Source organism: Eleutherodactylus coqui, chromosome 11 (genome assembly GCF_035609145.1).
Source record: "Eleutherodactylus coqui strain aEleCoq1 chromosome 11, aEleCoq1.hap1, whole genome shotgun sequence".
NCBI classification, from domain to species: Eukaryota; Metazoa; Chordata; class Amphibia; order Anura; family Eleutherodactylidae; genus Eleutherodactylus; species Eleutherodactylus coqui.
The window spans coordinates 131,465,521-131,483,216 of record NC_089847.1 but is presented as its reverse complement, the minus strand read 5'-3'; the positions used below and the strand labels follow the sequence as shown (position 1 = coordinate 131,483,216).

At 44.3% G+C, this 17,696-nt stretch overlaps 1 protein-coding gene across 1 annotated transcript in view; it reads right to left on the bottom strand.

Annotated features, from left to right (window-relative positions):
* Positions 1 to 11,987: 11,987 nt before the first annotated feature.
* The window catches only part of LOC136581801 (vomeronasal type-2 receptor 26-like), a 34,375-nt gene continuing 28,666 nt past the window's right edge, over positions 11,988 to 17,696 (bottom strand). Inside the window, exon 3 of the mRNA XM_066582424.1 lies at positions 11,988 to 12,907. Within this exon, the coding sequence (XP_066438521.1) occupies positions 11,988 to 12,907 (920 nt within the window). The remainder of the gene's footprint in view (positions 12,908 to 17,696) is intronic.

Genomic DNA, 17,696 nt, shown 5'->3' with positions numbered 1-17,696 from the left:
ATTATGCCACCTGCTTCTCCTGCTTGGGGTCTGGAGATCAGCGTAACCACAGTTATCCGAAATACACGATTGGAGCATTCACAGGAAGCATTATTGATTTCATGAGACTTTCACAGGGTCACTGTATACCTGTGGCGGCTACTTTTGCGACACCTCCTGCTTCAAACCAATCTTTGGTGTTAGTATGTGCTGCTGCATTGTGAAGATGTGTAGAAGTGCTGGCACCTGAGTTCCTTTTATGCCCACGTTTGCAGCTCCTGACAATTTTGTGACAGAGGTGGCACGGGATTGGAATGATGATCGTACGTTAATTTATCATCAATTCTCACCAGCATTGTGGGCTATCGCCCACACTTTCAAAGAGGGTCGCTGCCTGGCCCTGCCAACCCTCTGCAGTGTGTGTCTCCGGTTCCTCCTAATCGCAGACGCACTTATAAATCGACATGAGGGTGGTGTGGCTATGAAGCGAGCGTGTGGCATGAGGCCAGCTGAACGCTGCGCAGGGAAAATTTTGCGTGCACTGTGGACACAGGGTTGTGCGGGGGGTTGGACAGCAATGCCAGCATGTAACCTAAGAGAAGAGGCAGCAGTGTCACCCGCAGGTGGTGATTGTCCTTGGTTGCAGCTAGTGTGGTGCTTAGCTGAGATGTGCCAGTGTATGCGCCTTGTTAATGAGGGTCTGTCCCCCCTTTTGGCTTAATAGTGGGACCTGGGAGCCTCCGATGCAGCCATGCATGCTGCCCCTGATGTTCCCTATCTGTTTCTATGACTTTCTGATGTTTTCAGGTGTTTCACAAGTCATTCCCTATGCAGAGCATCGGTCCCATACAAAAATGCTCGAGTTGCCCATTGACTTCACTGGGGTTCATTACTCCAAACGAGCTCTCGAGCATTAGGAAAAGTTCGACTCGAGTACCAAGCACCCGAGCATTTTGGTGCTTGCTCATCTCTATTCAGAAACATACCCGTTTTGGCCCTAATAATCTGTCTGTATGCATAAAGGAGCCCAAACCAAAGGGAGCAGCTGGTGGCTTTCTGAACAGACATTTTGCTTGAAGGTGGTTTAGGCCCCATTGCACACTTGTTGAGCCTTTTACCTGCCAAAACCATAGGGAACCCCACAAATCACCCCATTTTACAAGCTCAACAAATTCATGTAGTGGTGTGCTGCATATTTTTACCCCGCAATTGAATAGCTCCTCATCAGCACAGGTTCATGAGTGGTCCATTGTGTCAAATCAATTTGATTATCTTCTACAATAAAGTAATTTCTATGCTGGACCTAACAGAATCTATTGATCTTATGTATCTGGATTTCTCCAAAGCATTTGACGCAGTGCCGCATAATAGGCTGATATATGTAAATAGGCAGCTCAGAATGGGTGAAAACGTGTGTATCTGGGTAAAGAACTGGCACAGAGATAGAAAGTAGAGGGTGATAATAAATGGTTCACACTCTGATTGGGCCACCGTTTCTACTGGGTTGCCACAGGGCTCAGTACAAGGCCCCATTCTGTTCAATATATTTATCAATGACCTGATAGAGGGACTACACAGTAAAATATCAATATTTGCAGATGACACAAAATTATATAAGATAATTAATACAACAGAAGACAATGTGCGACTACAAAAGGACGTAGATAAACTGGTGGCTTGTAAAAATGAAAGATGGCAAATGAAGTTCCATATTGATAAATGTACGTTTATGCTAATGGGCAGGAGAAATAGATGTCAGCAATATGCATTAAATGGGGTACTGCTAGGGAAAAGTGATATGGAAAAAGACCTGGGGGTACTAGTGGACTGTAGATTTAACTGGAGCAACCAATGCTAATCAGCTGCTGAAAAAGCAATTAAAGTCTTGTGTGCATTAAAAGAAGTATAAAGGCGGGGGCCGACAACATTATTCTTCCACTATAAAAGGCACTTGTCAGGCCTCACATGGAATACTATGTACAGTTCAGTATTCAGGAAAGATGTTGCAGTGCTTGAAGGAGTTCAAAGAAGAGCAACTAAACTAATAAATGGAATGGAAGGACTAGAATACCCGGAGAGGCTATTAAAATTAGGATTATTAAGGGGCGATCAAATAACTGTGTATAAATACGTAAGGGGACAATACAAGGCTCTTTCCCATGATCTGTTTATACCCAGGACAGTGACGGTAACAAGAAGGCATCCACTAAGTCTAGAAGAAAGTTTTCATCACCAACACAGAAGGGGGTTCTTTACTGTAAGAGCAGTGGAACTCTCTGCCTGAGGACGTGGTGATAGCAAAATCGATACAGGAGTTTAAGAGGGGACTAGACCTTTTTTAGAGTACTACAATATTTCTTTTTAGAGTTCTACAATATTGCAGGTGTAGCAGGGCAGTGTCAGACTAGCCTGCAGAGGATGCTAGATAGGCATTCTGACATCTGCAAAAGGAGAAGTAATGGTTAACACCTGATGGATGTAGCAGAAAATGCTACAAAAGAGCCAGTCCCTGCCAGAAACAGGAAGACGTTGGCTGAGAGAGCCAGAGAGACTTTGGCTGAGAGAGACAGCTCAGTGGAGCTGGAAGGGCTGCTAGCCTAGGGTCTAATGCAGACCAGGAAAGGCGTGAGTTTGCTAGAGAAGACAACCCTAAACTCAACACCCAGGTGGGGTGCTTATTTGGACTGTGTATGTTTACGTTGTTATGTGCTGTGAATAAAGGCTGTCAGGAGCCAGATTTAAAGAGAATCCACATCTCTGGAGCATTTCTGCGTGGCTGGTGGCCATTCCAGTATCAAAGGTGGGCGATCCAGGGGCAAGCAGACCACAACTTGTCACACGGGATATAGATATTAGGTGATTAGTGGGGTTGTTGATCTCAAAAGTTGATCTAGGGATTACTCTGGCTGTCATTATGGAGTCAGGAAGGATTTTTTCCCTCCAAATTAACTAAATAGTCTGTTTTTTTCCCCTTTTTCTGGACTAGCAAGTGGGGGATGGGGCAGGGGGGGGTTGAGACAGGCTGAACTAGATGGACATTGCAATCATTTAGCATAACATACTATGTTACAGTTTCTGAATGAATCTAAGCAAAGCAGAGAGAAAGATTTAAGATTTTCATTTTTTGGCTATTGTGTCATTTTAAAAACAGTTTTTTTGTACATCACACATATGAATGAAGACTTTCACCCCAAAATGAATACTCATGTTTGTCCTGTGTTCAGAAACATACCCTTGTGGCCCTAATCTTATGTCCATATGCACAACAGGGCCCAAACCAAAAGGAGCAGCCAGTAGCCTTCAGAACAGAGATTTTGCTTGAAGGTGTTTCAGGCCCTATTGCACATTTGTAGAGCCATTGAGCAGCTAAAAGGATGGAGAACCCACACAAATGACCTGATTTTGAAAACTAGACCCCTTAACAAATACATATAGGGGTGTACTGCATATTTTGACCCCACAGTTTTGAAATGAATCTAAGCAAAGCAAAAATATATTTTTAATTTTTTGGGCAATTGTGTCATTTTAAAAACAGGAGTATTTTTTGTACAGCAGACATATGAATGAAGACCTTAACCCCAAAATGGATACCCCTGTTTGTCCTGTGTTCACAAACATACCCACTGCAGTCCCAATCTGCTTACTGGACACATGGCTAGCCCTGTAATGGAGGGAACACACATTGGATTTCAGGGCGCAACTGAATAAATTCCACACCCCATGGAAATTATTCCATTGCAGAAAAAAATGGACTTCTTAAGAATCCCCCCTTTCCTTTTTGGCATTCCCTAAACTTTAAATAAAAGTAATAATTTAAACTGTGTGCTATGTCTGAAAACGGGTAATTATGGAGGCTTGGTTGGGATGGGCTCATGGGGCAATAAAACCGGGTATCCCTCCCCCTCCCATGCTTGCTGCAAACGCGACACTTTTTTTTAGGGAGTATCTCTTGACTCCAGTCGCAGGGAGTGAAAAGTTGCACTCTGTGAGGCTTTGTAATCTTGCTGAGAAGCTGCGGTCCCAAACATAAGCCGCTCAACAAGCTGCCCCTGAAACTACAGGAAGGCAAGTGTTCCCGGGGCTTCTTGTAAATTACGTATTACAGGTAGTGAGCTGAATAATGCTGAGCTCTCACATCCATTTGTGGTAACTGCTTGCGGACACCCGCAGCAGATCTCAGCTGTGAGCCCGGCCGTGGCCCTGCATACAGCCACGTAATGTACTGCCCATACCTGCATACTCACATAGGCGGTCATGTGAAGTAGACCTGTTTTGTTTATATTTTCCATGCCGTCGCTTAGCGCTGATGCAGGTTCCTGCAGCCCGTACACAATGTAGTTGCGTATCCGCTGTGGGCATATTTGTCACCATAAAGCACAATGGGCTCTATGTTGCGGATGTCCACCATAAAATTTGACATGCTGTGCTCTGTTTTCTGCGAAAGGATTACATAATTCCAATCTGCTAATGTGAGCGGCATTGTGTAATTGCTTCGGGAGCAAGGACATTTTACATTTACCGGGCCCTCCCCAGCTCCTACGCATGTGTGCGGCATTTGGCTAGTGGGCGCACCCACAGAAGTCGGGGTAGGTCCATGGAGGATGATCGCATCAAGATTCAAATGTGGAGGCCCATGGTAAGAAGTTTCATCTCCCCTCACTGATCACATCGGTGAGGGCAGATTAAGCTTCAACTCTTTTTTAACTTTTACGTGATTGCCATTATCCATTGGATTATGGTGATCACGTGACCAGGGACCGCTTACCGCAGCCCTCAGTCTTTGCTCCAGGCTCTCAGCCTCAGTAGCCCCAGTACTAATATTAACCTTCAGTAGCCCAAGTAGTAACATTAATCCCCTCAGTAATATTAACTCCATCGTAGCCCCAGTAGCAATACTAACCCCACATTAGCCCTAGTAATAATAGTAATCCCACAATAGACTCAGTAGTAATAACATAGTATATATGGCCAAATGAAGACAATGTCCATCCAGTTCAGCCTGTTCAATCTCCTTGTTGATCCAGAGGAAGGCAAAAAACCCCAAAAGGAAGAAGCCAATTAGCCCTTTCTAAAAAAAATTCCTTCCCGATTCCCTAATGGTAGTCAGATTAATCCCTGGATCAACTTCTACTAGTTCCTACATGTCTGAAGACCCGGATCAACAACCCACTGATCGCCTAAAATTTATATCCTGTATTATCCTTCCACTCTAGAAAGACAGATCATGAGAGAGATCCTTGTATTGTCCCCTCATGTATTCATACATGGTTATTTGGTCACCCCCTAGCCGTCTTTTTTCCAAGGTAAATAATCCCAATTTGGATGCCTCTCTGGGTATTCCAGTCCCTTCATTCCATGTATTAATTTAGTTGCCCTTCTTTGAACCCCCTCAAGCACTGTAACATCTTTCCTGAGCACCGCTGACCAGAACTGTATGCAGTATTCCATGTGGGGCCTAACAAGTGCCTAATATAGTTAATATTACCCCAGAGTAGCCCCAGTAGCAAGACTAACCCTACATTAGACCCAATAGTAATAATTCCCCCACAGTAGCCCCAGTAGTAATATTAACCCCCTCGGTATTAACCCCACATTAGCCCCAGTAATAAAAGCCACCCCAACCTATATATTTACCTTCTCCTTGTAGTCAGCACCACTCCTCTTCTCAGTGGTGATCCTGGGTGCACACTGACGTCAGTGTATGAGCCTGCAATGTTTCCTCTCTTCTCCACTCCTGCAGAACTGAGGAGGAGAGGGCAGGGGAGGAGGATCTCGGGTGCACACACTGACGTCAGAGAGTTTACCGGGATCGGCCCCACTGTGTGATGACCGGCCAGGGACCTACTGCACCCCGGCCATAATCACTATCGTGGTGAGCAGCAGTCAGTGCAAGTACCAGCAGAGAGGACTCAGCGTGTCCCCTCTGACATGCATGCCATAAGTTTACCACCACGAGTCTAGACCCTCGGTCAGAGCCCCTGACTGTCACTCGCGGGGCCCCTGGAGCACAGTTTTGGAAACACTGCCCTAGATAGAGAATGCACCATTTTTACAGTGCTTAGTATAAACAGATGATAGGAGGAATCTCTGTATTGTCCCCTGATATATCTATACATAGTTATTAGGTCGCTCCTTAGTCGCCTTTTTTCTAAACTAAATAACCCCGATTTTGATAACCATGCTGAGTATTGTAGTCCACCAATTCAATTTATTACTTTAGTTGCCCGCCTTTAAACCCGCTCAAGCTCTGATATGTCCTTATCGAATGCTTGTGCCCAAAACTGTCCACAATATTCCATGTGTGGTTTGTCCAGTGACTTGTATAGGGGAAGAATAATGTTCTCATGTGTCCCTATTTGTCTTTTGTGATTGTTCCCAGCAAGAGAAACCAAGTAATCTTGTAGATATGATACTTTGCTAACAAGGTTGACAAAACTACATGATGTTAATGCAAGCTTTAGAACCTACTCAGGATTCTTACTCATAATGAAATAGATCTGACTTATGACAAGGCACAGGCATGGATGTGATTAGTTTGTGCTTAAAAGAATACTAAAAAAGAATTACAAAAATAGATTTAAGTGCAAATTAATCACACCTATGTCTGTGCTTTGTTTCCCATTTGTTGTTTATATTCTTATTTTTGAGGACATTGTCGCAGTCAATAAGGTCAAGGGCATCAGTAAGCTGATTGAACTTTGCCTTCCTAAAGGTTAGTATTTTTGTAGCTTCTCTCTAAAACTCTCTCTTAGAGGAAAAGTTGAAATTTATTATATTGTAGTCACTATTTCCCAGGTGCTTCCCAATCTGCACCCCTGTTATTCTGTTAGGTCTATTGACCAATATTAAATTGAAAATGGCCGTTCTCTCTTCATGTTCTGTACAAGTTGGATAAAGTAATTATCTTCAGTAACTGACAGGAAGTTATTACCTTCACGAGATCCGCAGGTTTCAGCTTCCCAGTTTATATCTGGATAGTTAAAGTCCCCCATAATAGTTACCTCATTGTGATTTGCTGTTTCATCTATTTCTTTTTAGTGGATTCTGTTGTAGTTGGTGGTATATAGAAAACCCGTTTGAGGATTTTAATGTTGTTTTTTCCTCCATGTATTTCCACCCATAGGGGCTCCACATGTTCCTCCCCCTCCCATATAACTTCCCCTAATGTAGGCTTTAAACAGGACTTTACATAGAGACAAACCCCTCTCACTTTCTGGTTTTTACGATCTTTTCTAAACTGACTATAACCCTGTAAGTTGACCATCCAGTTACAGCTTTCATTCAACCAGGTCTCCCTTACTCCCACTATGTCATAGTTTTCCTCAGACATTATTATTTTTAGTTTGTCTACTTTATTGATCCAACTTCTAGAATTAGTCACCATACAGTTTAGAAGGTTTTTGTTATTTTTTTATATTATGTGTATCCCTGCTAACTGTTCTGCCAGTTCTAACTGTGCTAACCCCTGACACCACTCCAAGCCCATTTCCATTACTGTTCTTAGTTGCAGGTCTCTCTCTACACTGTCTTCCCCCCATCTCTGTGTTTGCTCTATCCCCAGACCCTAGTTTATACACTCCTCCAAACTTCTAGCCATCTTCTCCCTGGCACACCTGCACCCTCCCCATTGTAATGCAGCCCATCACTACGGTAGAGCCTGCAGCCAACAGCAAAGTCAGCCCAGTTCGCCAAAAACCCAAACCCCTCCTTTCTACACTAACTTCTAAGCTACTTGATTACCTCCCAAATCTACCGCTGCCTTTCTTGTTTGGCACAGGGTACAGCTAGCATTTCAGAAAATGCCGCTTTGGAGGTTCTTGCCCAGAATTTACATCCTTGTTCCCTGAAATTGTTTTTAAGGACCTTCCACCTACCTCTAACTTTGTCATTTTTACCATGAGCAGTGGAGCCTAACAAGCCCTTTCCACTAATCTGTCAACCCGATCCATGATGTGTCAAACCTGAGCGCCAGGAAGACAACACATCATTCAACGATCCCAGTCTTTGTGACAGATTTCCCTGTCTGTCCTCCTAATAATTGAGTCTCCCACTACCAGCACCTGTCCAGCCTTCCCTGTGCTCCTATACCCCTTTTCACTAGAGCATCCATTCCCTGGCGGCCAAAGGCCATGTCGTGCTGCAGTAGTGCTGATCCTGCAATGGCAACTCCCTCATCTGCAAACTTTGTAAACTTATTGAGGTGTATAAGTTCAGGACTAGCCTCCCTGGTGCTCTTTCCTCTTCCGTTCCTTCTAACTGTCACCTAGCTAGCAAAACTGTCAAAGCAGTTTAGCAGAGATAGAGAGAAAAGAATATAGGGAATAATTGCAATCAAGGAAGATGTTACCAGTGAGTCAATTAGTTTTGAGCTAACTGAAACATTAAAACCTGTTTTTGGTCAAACTTTGTCAATAGTTTGATACAGCAAGAACCCAAACCTCTGGAGGTTCATCTCGACTGAACCAACTCCAATTCCTCGTTCTTCATCTTACTCCAACTTTTTCTCTTCCTCCTCCTCTTCTTTACCACTGGCATAGCAATGGGAGGAACGGCTTTGTGGTCAGCGGCCTGGTTCAAGTGTTGCCTGCCACATTTTTTCTAAGTATTTACTCCTCCGCTCATCCTGTTATGGTCCTTTTTAAGGGCAAATTAACCTCACTCCCCCTGTGCCTTTTAATATATATATATATATATATATATATATATATATATATATATATATATATATATATATATATATATATATATGTACATATATTTGCCTCTTCAGTTCTATTTCATTTAGCCTGAGGAAGAACCCTGAGTAGGTTTGAAAGCTCGCTATAACATCATGTATTTTTGTTAGCCATTAAAAGATATCATATCTGCATGATTACTTGGTTTCCCTTACTAAGAACAATCACATTTTATGCTCTCAGTCAGCACACTACATTGCTGAAACACCACCTGGTGCCGTTGGTGCCAACCTGTCTTTTTACATAATGCCTGACATTAGCCTCCCTTCCTCCCCAGTGATCGAGACCAACAAAAAAGGTGTAATACAACACTTAACCACATGTTACTGGTTACCTTATTGGGCGCAATAGACCCCCGATCAGCTGAACAAGGATAATCAGCAATGCGAGAAGAACAGTAATAGAGGCTTGCACGTTAACTGCCTGGGAAGTTAACGGATCCAGTGGAATAGTTCTGGATTTCAGGGCTCAGTCACACGGGCGTCGCACCTACAAAAGATAGAACATATGGGTGGCAATGGACATGGTCATGCGTTTTTTTACATGCATATATAAGCGCGTAAAAACGCCCGTGTGACTGAGCCCTCAGGCGTTGTCCAGCCACTGTCTTATTCTGTGCTTTCACTGCTGCAATCTGGAGGGCTCACCCGCTGATTACATCAGATTGAGATGAGACTCTGTTTGTGATTATTAAGGACTGGCTGCTGCTTGCTCTGGTGTTGGCGTTGCACTGTAGGCTGCAGATTACAGGCAGGAGTGACAGCAGAGACCGGGGCAAGGATGAGCAACAAGGGGAAGGAGATGAAGAAAGCAGCACCCCAATACAGACAACTTCACAAGGCCACACATCAATATATGCATAGCATCCTGCCATGTCCTGATATACACTAAATCTCCTGACAGTTGCACAGACTATAGTAGGAGACCGGAGCAGGCTGGGTGTGTATGGATGTGCTTTAGTGGTGTTTGAGATGTGGCTGAAAATGTTGCTGCAGAATGTGCATAAGCTATTCCTCTTTCTGTGCCCCCAAAGTTGAGAGGTATAGGTACAGTTCTGTGATGGTTGAATTGTAGAGACTGGACAGTCAAGGTTACCGATGCGAGTCTAAATGGTTAAAGTGTTGATATCGCAACAAACTGAGAGATGTGCCAAAGTTTGCACTAAATTACCGTGTGTATCAAAATCTACATCAAATTTTGGCAAAGTAGAAAAGAGCAAGCCCGAACGACTCTTATTGAATGTCTGAAGCTCTTCAAAAAATATATATATATTGTTTTGCATAACAGGGAGAGCACAGGGTGTCATGCCGTGCGCTGGAGGTGCTGCTGGAGATTTAGTGAGTAGATTGCCCAGTAGTCTGCAGATAAGCTGCTGCATGCGAAAGCAAAATTAACAGCAGTGGGAGTGAAAGGGCTGCTTAGAGAGTGCAGCGCAACAGAAGCAGACACAACTTATTGCCTGGAACTGTAAAGAGAGAGGGAGTCTGCATTCTAGCTCAAAGATAGAGGAAATAATTGAACTGCAACAGAGATCTTGGAGAGCACAAGTAGAGTTGTGGTCCTGATCCCGGACAAGCCTGGACCAGTAATAGTGACAACTTCCACCCAATGGGTCTACAAGTGAGGCCGGCCTCAAACTAAACATCAGGCTTCATACCATTAGAGGCGCAGTCAGTACTCAGCAGGACTGTTATATTGGAGGATGCTAAACTAAGGGGTTTGGACTGCTTTGTATACTATTGTTGCTCATGGTATTGCATATGAACTGAGTGATACAAGGGCACAAACTGTAGGTAATAGGGACCTTGTAAGTGAATTTCTGCACAACGGGGCACTCTATTCCAAAGTGGTATTGATCTTTAGATCTGTTCTTTAGATCTTGTTGTTATCTCCAATTGTGCACAAAGTATTACTCATAATATTCGGTTACCCGTGCATTGAATGATGTGGAGCTTGCAATATCAGAATAAAGGAACAAGTGCAGATAGTTTGTGGTTAACCCGAAGGCACACAGTTTACTGTTTTCTTGCGGAAACACAGCACACAGCTCACACTTGGTAGTTCAGTATGCGGTAAATGTTTCTCATGCATTTGAAACAACAATCAATGATTCCTAGACTCTCTTTCTTGCAGGATATGACTTAGTTGAAGACTTGCTGGGTTAGGAGGTTATTTGTGGGGAATGAAACTCACAATTGCGACGACTACTCTCCGTCCAGAGTCCACAGGGATTCCGCAGGGTTGAAGTAATCAACGCTTCCGCTCTGAGCGCGGTCGGCTTCCCACGTCTTCCTTTTCCTTTGCTTCCCACACTATACTCTGACTCCTAACCTCCGGCACTTCATCAACACTCTCTTGCTCCACTCTCTGCTTCCTCTCTCTTTCTTTTCCTAATCCTAACTGCGCACTTCCCACCAGTTCCTGCTCTTTCTTTTCTCTTGCTGACTCACTTGCTCTCCTCCAAGCACACTTTCCCTGGGCTTCACTTGACTCCTCCAACTCCACCAATCAGAAAATCAAGCGTATGAAGCCAATTAGAAGAGGGCTGTTGCTAGGCAGATTAGCTTTAGCCCGATATTCAGGGAAAGACAGTGTCTTTCTCCTGCAGGATGCCTCCTATTCTGCCCCCTAAGGGCTCATAGCGAGGTCTCTAGGACTTATTAGCCCTTTTGACTACCCTGTAGAACCCTCTGGGTCACTACACCCATAGCTAATGCCAGTCTATGTAAAGGTGACAATATGACTGCTTGTTTTCTTAAAATTATCCACTTGTATTCCATTGTTCTTTCACAAATATTGAATCTTTTTGGAACTACTATTGTTGCATCACATCCTGAATCTTGCATCACAACACCTGAGCCGTCAAACAGACACTAATCCCCAACCTTCAGCATGGTGCTGTAACAGCAAAGAACTGTTGATTCTCCTAAGGAGATAGTGAGCAATATGCATAAAAGTAATTGTAACTACTATCCTGTTAGTAAATGTTATCTGTTGCAATTTTGTTTATTCTACAATTGTTTTCTTTCTTACAGAAAAATGACATCAACCCCATGTACTTTATCCCATTATAAGTCATTCTCCATGGTTTTCGATAGAAATGTGTAATATAATGTATTTATGCTCCTAAATATATACTATTTTCAGGTCTACGAAAAATTATATAACCTTTAGGGAAATAAATAAAACCTAAGAGTCCAGTGTTAGAGGTCACGATGACAAATATCACTACGGCCATCATGCATTTGCCTTTAGTGCTTAGATAAGCTGGGATCACTGATGTAACATAGCATTTGTAGGCTCTAGAATATGTTTTCTTGTATTTAGTTCAGGTCTGAACAGAATTATATAACATTTTTGGAGAAATATACATCCCAGAAGTCCAGCATTAGACGTCAGGATGGCAAATATCTCCACGGCCACCATGTATTTGCCTTTGGTGCTGAGATAAGCTGGGATCATGGCTATCCAGGTACTGCAGAATGCCAGCATGCTGAAGGTGATGTACTTGGCCTCATTAAAACTGTCTGGTAATATTCTGGCTAAGAAAGCTGTAATAAAACTAACAGTAGCCAGAATCCCCATATAACCCAGGACAGAGTAGAAGCAAAGGTCTGACCCTTCATTACACTGAACTATAATCTTCTCCATATAAGATTGTGTGTCCAGCTCTTCGAAGGGAGGAGAGAAGGTCACCCAACTCAAACAGAGGACAACCTGGATAGAGGAGCAGATCAGGAGCACACAATTAGGGAGCTTTACTCCAGTCCATCTTCTCCACACACTTCCAGGCTTGGTGGCTTTGAACGCAATGCAAACCATTAGGGTCTTGGCCAGCAATGAAGAAACGGATACTGAGAGTAATATTCCAGTACATATCTGGCGTAACATGCAGGTTCCATCTACAGGACGACCAAGGAACAAGAAGACACAGAGGAAGCTCAACATGATGGAGACCAGGAGGACAAAGCTCAGGTTCTTGTTATTTGCCCTCACAACTGGGGTGTTCTTATAGCTAATAAAAATCCCCAATATTCCTGCAGTCAACGTAAGAAGAAACATGGATCCGGATAGAACAATCGCTGATATCACATCATCAGAGTAGGAGAGAAATTCCAGCAGTTTAGGGACACACTGAGTGTTGTTCTTATTGGGCCACTCATGGTCGGGACATCTCCTGCAGATTTCACTGTCTGTAGGAAAGGAAAAAATAATGGAAACATTTTTATGTTAAAATAATAGAAATAGTGTTTTAGGAATCTATGCAGCAATAGTGGCTTTATAACACAAAAATAATGTAAGCAAAACAAGAAACAAAAAACATACAAATGGCAGGCAATATATTTTGAAGGTCACGGGGCGCCTTCTTTTTCAAGCAACTGGTACATACTTGAGGAAGTAATTTATAAAGTATAGTGAGAAAAAGGCCAAGCATCGTGATTGGATAATAGTACTTACCAATCAAGAAAATGTCACTAGGACAGGTGGAGTCACTAAAGATTTCAATCCTATAGTAATAGACATTGCAATCTATCAGAAAGGAGAGGGTATGCTGGTGGGGTCTGGCAATTTGCTGGTAGTTTGCAGGCAATCAAGTGATGACTTGATGGAGGGGATTGGCTTCCATCACTTCACTGACATCACTAGTCATGTATAGGGGAGCAACTCCGTGAAAATGCATGTGGGGATCTCGCAACAGGACACTCTTCTGTGTTGATAGGAGCCAGCATTTAGCCGGAAGAAGATGTCTGCCAATGGGGAGTCACATGACGGCAACCAGAAAAAAATGGTCAATGTCATCAACATTGCTAGCAGGGGTCAGTCATGTCATCCGTGACTTTGTTCCCACATGATTGAGCCTGGCATTTTCTTACATCCTTTACATCACACTTTGTGTTCAATTATTTTCTATAACCCCTGGAATGTACATTTCAGAAAATATTTTGTCTAATTATAAATGTGATGTTTAATCTTATTATTGTGAAGATTATTTTGTGCTGAATCCTTGGCAGCTTGCTTTAGCGTGACTGTGCAATGTCACTCGTAGCCTTCACTGCCCATGCATGAAGTGAGCTGCAGCTAATGGATGCTCCAAAATAGGAAGAAGAGGATCCAGACGGCTGGTGGTGATGTGACCCGGGGAACTGGAGGAGCCAGGAGAAGATAATTATATAAACATCATTAGTGACTCCACCTGTCCTGGTAACATTTCCTTGATTGGTAAGTACTATCATCCAATCACGAAGCTTGGCCTTTTTCTCACTATACTTTATAAATTACTTCCTTATAAGAGATGAGCGAGCACCAAAATACTCGGGTGCTCGTTGCTTGAGTCGAACTTTTCGTAATACTCCAGAGCTTGTTTCGAGTAACGAACCCGATTGAAGTCAATGGGCGACTTGAGCATTTTTGTATGGGACCGTTGCTCCGCATTGGTGATGACTTGTAAAACACCAGAAAACATCAGAAAATCATGGAAACACCACAGAAACGGATAGGGAAGGGCAGGGGCAGCATGCTGGCATTGCTGTCCAACCCCCCCCCCCCCCCCCCCCGCGCGCGCGCACGACCCTGCGTCCACAGCACACCCAAAATTTTCCCTGCACAACGCTCAGCTGACCTCATGCCACACACTCGCTTTATAGCCACACCACCCTCATGTCTATTTATAGGTGCTTAATGGATGAGGAGGAACCGGAGGCACACAATTCAGAGGGTTGGCAGGCCTAGGCAGCGACCGTCTTTGAAAGTGTGGGCGATAGCCTACAATGCTGTTGGGAATTAATGATAAATTGACGGACGATCATCATTCCAATCCCGTGCCACTTCCGTCACAAAATTGTCAGGAGCCGCAAACGTGGGCATAAAGGGAACTCAGGTGCCAGAACTTCTACACATCTCCACAATGCAGCAATACTCTGTGTGGGATGCACGTGAGCGGGCCCAGGGTCATTTCTGCCCTAGTCAGTCAGGGTATTTGTGCCAGACAGGTAAAACAATGCAATGGGAAGTCTTTGTGCACCCACAGCATAGGCGAGCCCAAGCAACTCACACATGGTATTACACATGAGGAAATCAGAGTGCCCAAACATGGCAGAGTTTCACCCCGCCAAGGACCTCGGCCTCGGCCCACATTTCTGCTCTAGTCAGTCAGTGTATTTGTGCCAGATAGGTAAAACACCGCAATGGGAAGTCTTTGTTCACCCACAGCATAGGCAGACCCCCTGTAACATTTCTGTAGCAAGAGTATAGGCGGACCCCTGTAACATTTCTTTAGCAACAGCATAGGCTGACCCCATTAACATTCCTGTAGCAAAGGTATAGGCGAACCCCTCAAACCATTCAGTAGAAACTGTATAGGCAAACCCCAGTAACATTTCTGTAGCAAAAGCATAAGCGAACCGCTGTAACATTTCTATACCAAGCGTATAGGTGAAACCCTGAAACCATTCAGTAGAAAAAGTATAGGCGGACCCAAGAAACATTTCTGTAGCAAAAGTCTAGGCAAACCCTTCAAACCTTTCAGTAGCAAGTGTATAGGCAGACCCCAGTAACATTTCTGTAGCAAGAGTATAGACGGACCCCCCAAACCTTTTAGTAGCAAGAGTGTAGGCAGTCCCGTTACATTTCCATAGCAAGAGTATAGGTGGACCCCAGTAACATTTTTGTAGCAAGAGTATAGGCGGACCCCTCAAACCTTTCTGTAGCAAGTGTATAGGCAGACCCCAATAACATTTATGTAGCAAGAGTATAGTTGAACCCTGCAAACCTTTCAGTAGCAAGTGTATAGGTGGACCCTTGTAACATTTCTTTAGCAAGAGTATAGGCGGACCCCAGTAACATTTCTGTAGCAAGAGTATAGGTGAACCCATCAAACGTTTCAGTAGCAAGTGTATAGGCGGACCCCAGTAACATTTCTGTAGCAAGAGTATAGGTGGACCCCTGTAACATTTCTGTAGTAAATGTATAGGCGAACCCCTCAAACTATTAAGTAGAAAACATATAGGCAGACCCCAGTAAGAGTATAAGCGAACTCCTCAAACCATTCAGTAAAAACTGTATAGGCAAACCCCTGTATCATTTCTGTAGTAAGAGTATAGGCGGACCCTAGGAACATTTCTGTAGCAAAAGTATAGGCAGACCCCTGTAACATTCCTGTAGCAAGAGTATAGGCGGACCCAAGTAACATTTCTGTAGCAAAAGTATAGGCGAACCCCAGTAAAATTTCTGTAGCAAAAGTATAGGCGAACCCCTGTAACATTTCTGTAGCAATAGTATAGGCGAACCCCAGTAACATTGAGGTACCAAGAGTATAGGCGAACACCTGTAAAAATTTGTTTACCAAGAGTATAGGTGAAGCCTGGAAAAAATTTGTTTGCTAACAGTATTGACAATGGCCTGAATAATTGGTGAGCACAAGTGTACCCCTGAAAAATTGCTCAACCGCGAGGGCAGGTGAAACCCACAAACATTTTTTAAAGATACAGCTCGTTATTGGTTAATTTGTATCAGAGCCTGGAGGCAGCCCTCCACAAAAATTGGTTTAAGTTTAACTTATAAAACTTTAAAAACTGATAAAACTTTTAAAAGTTTTAAACAGAGCATTTTGGGCCGCATTGAAATTGGCAGTTCAGCGTGATGACATGCTGTTTTAGGAGGAGGAGTAATAATATTCGAGAGGGATACACACAGCTAATTCTCCCCTTTTTGGGGTAATAGAGGATGCATTTGTCTCCTGTTGCAGCAAAAAGATTCTTTGGTATCCGCTGCTTTCCACTGGTGGAAAGGAGAAGTCTGGCGAAACCCAGCCTTTGTTCATCTTTATGAGGGTAAGCATGTCGGCGCTGGCAGTTGACAGGCGGGTACACTTATCTGTGATGATTCCCCCAGCTGCACTAAACACCCTATCTGACAAGACGCTAGCAGCAGGGCAGGCCAGCACCTCCAGGGCGTACAGTGCAAGTTCGTGCCACGTGTCCAGCTTTGACAACTTGGCAAAGGCCTTCGAGAGTGTTCCCCTGCCTGCGCTGGACATGTTGCCTGATCCCCATGCTTCCCCTGCTAGTTGGCCCTCGGAACTGCATCTTCTGCCACTAGAGCTGTGAGATGGGAACATTAGCATCACGTTTTCCACCAGGGCCCTGTGGTATTGGATCCCTCCCATACCCCTTTCCTCTTTGGGAATGAGAGCAGAAAGGTTCTCCTTATACTGTGGGTCGAGAAGGGAGTGCACCCAGTAATCCGTGTTGACCAGAATGCGTCTAACGTTAGGGTCATGGGAAAGGCAGCCTAGCATGAAGTCAGCCATGTGTGCCAGGGTACCAGTACACAACACATCGCTGTCCTCTCTAGGAAGATGACTTTCAGGATCCCCCTCCTCCTCTTCAGCCCATACACGCTTAACAGATGAGAGGCAAGCAGCATGGGTACCCTCTGCAGTGTGGCCAGCTGTCTCTTCCCCCTCCTCCTCCCCTTCCCCCTCGTCCTCCTCCTGCAAAACACGCTGAGATATAGACATGAGGGTGGTCTGGCTATCAAGTGACATACTGTCATCCCCCGTCTCCTGTTCCCACCGCAAAGCGTCGGCCTTTATGTCTTGCAGCAAACTCCTCAGCAGGCATAGCAGTGGGATGGTTTCGCTAATGATTGCAGCGTCGCCGCTCACCATCTGGGTAGACTCCTCAAAGTTTCAGAGGACCTGGCAGATGTCTGCCATCCAGGCCCACTCCTCAGTAAAGAATTGGGGAGGCTGACTACCACTACGCCGCCCATGTTGGAGTTGGTATTCCACTATTGCTCATAAATCCTGGCCAACATGTGCAGCATAGAATTCCACCGTGTGGGCACGTCACACAGCAGTCGGTGCTCTGGCAGATTAAACCGATGTTGCAGGGTCCGCAGAGTAGCAGCGTCCGTGGTGGACTTGCGGAAATGTGCGCAGACGCAGCGCACCTTGCCGAGCAGGTCAGACAAGTTTTTTGC